General features: G+C 55.6%; 1 protein-coding gene across 2 annotated transcripts; it reads right to left on the bottom strand.

Annotated features, from left to right (window-relative positions):
* Positions 1–431: 431 nt before the first annotated feature.
* Positions 432–6,464, bottom strand: AANAT (aralkylamine N-acetyltransferase). Of its 2 annotated transcripts, none has more exons than XM_055721906.1 (4): positions 6,329–6,464; positions 2,672–2,969; positions 1,720–1,874; positions 432–1,334 (listed from the first exon to the last, which is right to left on the bottom strand). In XM_055721906.1, the coding sequence occupies exons 2-4, from the start codon at positions 2,826–2,828 to the stop codon at positions 1,029–1,031; spliced, it is 618 nt and encodes a 205-aa protein (XP_055577881.1). In that variant the 5' UTR covers positions 2,829–2,969; positions 6,329–6,464; the 3' UTR covers positions 432–1,028. The 2 variants fall into 2 exon arrangements, with proteins under 2 accessions (XP_055577881.1, XP_055577887.1); XM_055721912.1 differs by lacking the exon at positions 6,329–6,464 and adding an exon at positions 3,282–3,522.
* Between the last annotated feature and the right edge of the window lie 530 nt (positions 6,465–6,994).

Here is a 6,994-nt window from a genome sequence, read left to right as displayed (position 1 = left end):
GCACAAGGCCTCTTCTCCTTTCTCAGCCACAGGGATGCAGCACTTCTAGGGGGTTCTGGTTGTTTTCGTAATGGTTGGTGTGGAAGGGAAGGAGAATGCGCAGGGCTGCACTGTCCCCTGGTACTCCCCAAACCCCTTCCTGGGAGGGGGCAGGATTTCAAGGGGAAGCCGAAGAGCTGGAGCAAAAAGACCCATAGACCCTCCTGACCCTGCCTAAGTGCAGAGCCACCCCTGCCTGTATCCCACCCTTCACTGAATGATGCGGGGCTGGATTTGTCCCATCTCCCTCGAAGCTGAGATGCCCCCAGGGTGGTGGATGTCCCCTTGTGGCAGTCAGACCAGGGCAGGAACGCACACAGGCTGCATAGAAACCACCGCCATGTCTTTATTTGCCGCTTCACAACAGGCCAAGGTGTTGGCAGAAGGCTTGTCCTGGGCCAGTAGTGGGTCTGGGGTGAGGGGGGCTGGTTTAGACTGGCCCCCCAGGGAGGATCTGCAATGTGTGACTGGGGGCAGCCAGTGGCTGGGGGTTTGCTCCTAGGGGTCTGGTAAGATGCCTGTGGGCAGGGGACAACAGCTGGGATCCCTGCCTGGGCTGGGGGCTGCTCAGGACAGGCTTGGCCGTGGTGTGCTTCACTTAAGGGGGTGCAGGACTGGGGCATGTGTGTATAGGCTCTGGTGGGTGTCTTAGCCAAGTGTGGCTGAGAGAGCCCTTAAATGCCAATTAAAAGCCCCCCCCCAGCTGCTCCTAGGACAATGCCTTTGCCTCCCCGTGGGGCATGCAGCCCACCCAGGCGTGCCAGCGAAGCCCAGGGGGTTGGTGCTGCCAGCGGGGCCAGACCAAGGAATTCTGTCCCCAGCCCTGTGGGGCTTTGGTGGGACCAGGCTGATCTGGCAAGGCAGATGTGGCCAGGGCCAGCCAGGGAAGATGTACAGCCATGGGTGGGGATGGAGAGGGGTTGCAGCCTCGTACCTGCCCCCTAACCTCTCTCCAGCCCCCCCTCCCAGCAGGCCTGGACTGCAGGCACTCAGCAGCCACTGTTCCTGCGCATGAAGGCATGTCCCCTCACAGGATGCTGCATCTCGATGAAGGCCAGCTCCCCCACCGTCACCTCACAGGGCCCCAGCACCTCAAAACCGCACTTCTGGTAGAAGGGTACAAGGAAATCTTCGCACATGAGCAGGGCACGCCGGGCAAAGGGCAGGCACCGCAGGTACTGCAGGTACCGCCACATGAGGATGGAGCCCTTGCCCTGCTGCCGGAAGGTGCGGTGCACAGCCAGCACGTGAATGTGCACTGCCGTGCCTAGCGGCTTGTGCAGGGTCAGCGCCGCCTGCAAAGTGGGGAGCGGGGGTTAGTGTGACCAGGGGGTCCCATCCTGCTAGTCCTTCATTCCCCACCCCAAAGAACCAGGGTCTGCATCCTCCCCCAAAGGAAGAAGGGTCCCAGTGCCATCCCCCTTTACCTCCCACCATCATCCTCGGAGGCCTTTTAATTTTAGAATGAATGTTGAGGGGAATTACTTGGCATATTTTTAACAGCATCAGTAAAATTAATTAATGCAAAAGTTCATTTCCACCAGAGCAGCCCTGTAGCAGTCAGTCTTGGGAGAAGACTTAGTGAGCAGCCTTGGGGCCCCGGGAGCTTCTCCCCATCCCCAGGCTCTGGCAGTGCCTCTCCCAGTGCACAAGCTGGTAAGAACAGGGTCTGGCTCTTACCTGGCTGAGCCTCTCCTGGTCCCAGAGGGAGCCGATGATGAACGCCACAAGCCGCCCTTCCTCAAACCAGCCAAGGGAGAGCTCCGGGCACAGGTTCAGAAAGTGGCGGATCTCATCCAGGTGGAGGGGACAGTCCCCAGAAACAGATATAAAGGCTGGAGGGGGGTGGCAGTGAGTGCAGGAAGGGGGCTTAAGGACACCCAGACCCAGAAAACTCCCCAGCACCAATGGAGCGGGGGAAGTGGGGTGTGATCAGGAGCGGTGGCATTTGTCCTGCTGCCTACTTGGTCTAAAGAAGCTCTAAGGGACATGGATGGCTCCAGGGAGCAGCTCTGCTCCTCCAGAGGCAGACCCCCCAGGGCCCAGGGGCTTGTTGCTGATTCCAGGGCTACAGCAGTGGGGGCCAAGTTGAATCATCCCTCCTGGCATCTCCCAGCTGCCCTTGCCCTTTGGAGAGGAAGGAGAAGTGGGCTGGGGGGAATCTGGGTGAGGGGAGGGGGGAAGGTTGCCAAGGGTGCATTTCAAAGTGCCCCTGTGCAACAGGAGGCAAAGCGTGCTGTCCTTCCTCATGTTTCTCTCTCTCCTATCCTGCCCACTGGCTCTGGCAGGGCTGTTTTGGGGGAGCTGCCCCTTGCTCACCTGGTCCTGCTCCAGGATCACCCCAGGCTGCTGAGCCCAGGGCATCACCTCCCACCATCCCCACCCTGGGTGAGCTGGGGGTCATGGTTCTCTAGCTCGTTAATCACAGCCTCCCCCACCTCATTAGGCAGCCCAAGGTGGCCTGGCCACAAGTCGCAGCTACTGGTTCCCTCCCATGTCACCCATTAGGGCACACGTCAGGGGTTTGCCATCATGGTGTGGCCTCAAGGAGCATGATGGACTAGAGAGGGAAGGGGATGTGTCATCTCTGGCCAATGTCACCAGGCAGGACCTCTGCTGGGCAGCCCCTTACCTTCCCGCTCGATCTCAAACACGCTGACAGCATCCTCGGGGCTGAGGCAGCGAAACTCGCTGGCGGGCAGTGTGTGGCGGCGCTGGCCCCCCGCCGAGCTTCGGGGGGACCTCAGGTGAATGGGCTTCAGGAAAGGCAATGCGCTGAGTGCCAGCATCGTCCTCCTCCTCCTTCTCCTGCTCAGCTTCCCACAGCTCCGTCTGTTCAGGGCAGCTTCTGCCGGGTCCTGGTCCCAGCGGCAGCACAGCACCCTTTATTTCAGCCAATCTTCTCCAGTGCTCTTAGCTGCTAAATTTACCTGTTGATCACACTCAGGATTAGGCTGGTTGCCACCCTTTCCCTATACATATGTGTGTGTATATATATAGATAGGTACAGCAAATACCTGCTCACAGTGACCTCATTGCCAGCCTACTGTTGCTGTGAGCCAGGGCCGGTGCTTGGGGACGGGGGAGCTGGCATCAGCCATGGGCTGCACCAACCCCATGGCCCCAGGGACCAGAGGGGCAAAAGCATGGTGACCAGTTGGGGGTCTGGGTGGTGGGACAGAGCAGGGACAAGGCTGTTAGAGATGGAGCAGGGGGAGCAGGCGTGAGGCCAAGCATCTTACCCAGCACTTCCCAGCAAAGTGGGACAGGCAGGAGAGTCCTGGGGCAAGTCCCAGTCCTGGGGACAGGCAGGATGGGATGTGGCTGCAGGAAACCAAGAGGCTGCAAAATGAGCATCTCTGGGTGAAAGCTTCCTGAGATGCTTTTGCGTTTCTGGTGCAGCACAGCTGTGCGCGAGCGAGAGGTTGGTGCCAGGCCACCATGCGTGCACTGAGGTGGACGTCAGGACACATTAGGCAGCTGGAGCCACCTCCCAGAGCCAGCTTGAGCTGCCAGGATTTACCCCCTTTTCCGGCTCACTCATTGGGTAAGCGACACAGCTTAAACCCTGTTGGCTCTTAGGTCACGTCCATGCTCACAAACTGAGCTGAGACGGGTCCATGGCAGAATGATTGGGGTGCCTATGGCTGCAAGCCTCAGGTGTCCTCCCTGGGTGAGGTGCCCCCAGGCTTTGCCCCCTGCCCCAGGAACTCTGGGCAGCGTGATCCCACTGGGCACAGCCCCTCCCAGGATGTGCTGCCAGCGACACGGGACCCCAGAATCCTCGGTTCCCCCAGGAGGGTCACCAGCACCCAAGCTCCCCGAGCTCATCCAACAGCGCCCGTCCTGCACTGTCCAGCCAAATCCCTCAACCTGGATCAGAGCCTATAGCTTCAATCTGCCCCTGGTTTCATGTGTGAGTGAACCAGGTTAATAAATCCAGGGATAACCACAAAACTGAGCTAATAACTTTACTAAACACAAACATCCCCCAGGCAGAAATAGTGGGAATTGCTCCCAGAGCCATCCATCCATCCATCCCTGCTCAGCCCAATATTCAAGCAATTTGCAGCAAAGCCAATGCAAAGCCAGGTCATTTTCGATTATTGCTTGAGAGGTGCCAGCTTTCCCTGCTAATTATAGGCTTGCCTCCAGCTAATAGGATTTATAGAAACAAAAGCATTACCAGCACAAACATTGCACAGGGCAGAACCGGCGCAAGCTGGGAATTTTCCATCCTGAAATGCCAAAGGCTGGGTGCTTGAAATGCCTGTTTTATCCAGTCTGAGGTGAGATGGGGTGGTGTGATTTGTTTTCAATGAATTGCCGGTTTTGCAGTGGGTATGTATCTAAGGGATCAGGTCCGTCAGGAAGAAGGGTTTTCTTTCGTGGGGGAATTATTTAGCATCACCAGTGCCTATTCTAGTCACCAAGGTCTAACTGAAATGGTGCTGGGAATGGGTGGTTCATGCTGCCAGAAACTGTGTAGGGGAGTGGGGTGCTGGGGGGTTGTGGTGTTTGTAGAGCTTATTATCAAATCATCTGGAACTCCTCATGCTGCTAATTGGATTAGGGGCTCATTCACCTGGATAAATGCCAGAGCAGGTAAGGGAGTAGGCTCAGGTCACCTAGAAAATGCAGTGGTGGTTTGATCCTGGGTGGTGCTGAGCATGTGGGGCTGGTTCTGGGGATGCTGCTGAATTAGACCAGGGGATGGCTGTGCAGGGATGACAGGGCAGCGTGGCCAGCTGAGTATATGGCCTTGGGCAGGGCTGGCCTTTCAGCAGCCATGGGAATTACAGAGCAGGATCATGGAATCATAGAATAGTTTGGGTTGAAGGGACCATTAAAGGCCATCTAGCCCACCCCCCCTGCAATGAGAAGGGACATCAACTAGACCAGGTTGCTCAGGGATGTTGCTCACCAATAGCCACCGTTAAACAGCTCACTGTCCCAGAGCAAGTCTTTATCCCAGATCATATGAATGCTGGAAAGAACTGAATGGTGGGAAGTCTCCAGAGACATCTACAGAGCTGGAGGGTGGAAGGCCTTTTGTGCAAGTGGCTGCTCCATTCCTGTTAGACATAACCAGGAAAGGAGAATCAGATCCCTTCAGCTAGTTTTAGAAATTTCTTGAGACCCCAGCCAGCAAGAGCACGGAGCAGAAGCCAATGATGGGGAAAGGCTGTTCCTTGTTGTCCTTGCTTTTTTTCCCCTCTGGCACTTTATTCCTGGCAACCCAGGTTACACAGCTGGAGGGATGATATATTTGCGGGGGTTTTTTTCTGGAAATGAGCTTCTTGCTTTGCTTCTCAGCTCCCCACAGATGCAAAGGTCTTAATGAGTAGGGGGATGTACAGGACCTGCAGAGTGCAGAGGGACCAGCTGTCCTTCCCAGCCCATTCCCCAGAGCTGACCCCAGGCCCTGCACGGCCATGGGGGTACCAGCACTGCTGATACACTGGGGAAGCATCTGAACTGCAGACGTGAAGGAAACTCACCCCAGCTCACAGAGTAAGTAAGAATCAGGGTGAGGAGGAGGAAAATCCTCTCTCCCTGACTTGAGACATCTGTCTACCAGTGCTCCAGCACAGCCTCCTCTATACTGTTCAAGTCACTTAGACCTCCAGGTAATTTTTGTGCTCTAATCCCTTACCAGACCTGCCCGAGATGAGCCCAATACATTTATAAGTACATAGCAGTATGTGTAAGCATATGTAGCTTATATGTACCTATATGTAAGCAGTGTAGAAGCTTGCCCTGCACATACGTTTCCCGCCCTCCCCCCCATTTGTGTTTGTGCACTAGAGATCAAAGCATCTGCATGGTCCAGAGAGGTGCTTATGTGTAAACAAACAGGCAAGTCTGCAGTATGTCCCTGACAGCATCTTTTAATTATGTTATAAATGTCTGCCTGGATTTGGAGCTTGAATTCTTAAATGAGTTGGTAATAAGGAGTTATTCACCCAATTTTGAAACCAAATATTCTTTGCAAAAGAGCTCAAGTTCCTCCCACACCCCAAGCATGGAGGGTTTTAATGAGCAGGGTCCCTACACCCAGCGTTTGGTAGCATGGGTTGGAAGTGTAGGGATGGGATGTGGGCTGCAATGAGAGTCACACTCTTACCTCCACCAGTCACTTTTCAGGCAAGCTAAGCTCCATGCACCAACTTCCCACCCTTCCAGGGCAATTCCCCCCATCCTAGGATACTGGGGTCAGCAACTCACAGCAGTCTTGGGACACCAGCTGTAAGTACCACCGGGATGCAACAGAAATGTGGGTGCTTACCGGATGGGGACCCCACGCCGCTCCTCTGCCCACCTGGCTCCGGTGGTGCTGTCTCAGAGCTGGCAGGAGAGGAGGACCTGGGCTTTTGCCTCCCCTCCTCTGTCTGCTGCAGCCTCCACAGCCCTTCCTTATATATATTTGTTATTTATGGAGCACGTGATGACACCCTAAGGAGTTTATAACTCTGATGAAAGACAGAGAGAGGTGAGAGGCTTTAAGGTGACAGGCCAGCAAAAGGATCCCATCAGGCTTTTATTTTTTTTTTTCCCCTGCCAAGACTGCCTGCAGAGGGATAAAGCATTTAGCTGATTGCTCTGCGCTGAGTCCCAGCTGTGGGCTGGGCAGGGACAGCAGAGGAGTTAGCTAGAAAAGGAAAGCAACGCGCTGTGCCTGACCCAAACCTCTCTGATGGCATCGGGAGCCTGTAGGAAGCTGAAGGCAGCCCTGCCAAGAGTGGATGAGCTTTCTTTGTGGCAAGGATGGGGAGCCTGTTGATCGTGCCAGGGGTGATCGTCACTTGGGCTTGAGCAGTGGCGTATTTCCCAGGGGAATCTGCTGCCTCCTTGTAGGATGGGGGGCCAGACGGAAGGTATCTGCCCCAAGGAGCTCACTCCAAAGACCAAGTCTCTCTCCCTGACGCAGCCCTCGGTCCCTGCCAGCTATTAC

This window comes from Falco cherrug, chromosome 1 (genome assembly GCF_023634085.1).
Source record: "Falco cherrug isolate bFalChe1 chromosome 1, bFalChe1.pri, whole genome shotgun sequence".
NCBI classification, from domain to species: Eukaryota; Metazoa; Chordata; class Aves; order Falconiformes; family Falconidae; genus Falco; species Falco cherrug.
Note: the sequence above shows the minus strand (reverse complement) of the source record. Positions and strands in the feature narration are given on the sequence as shown.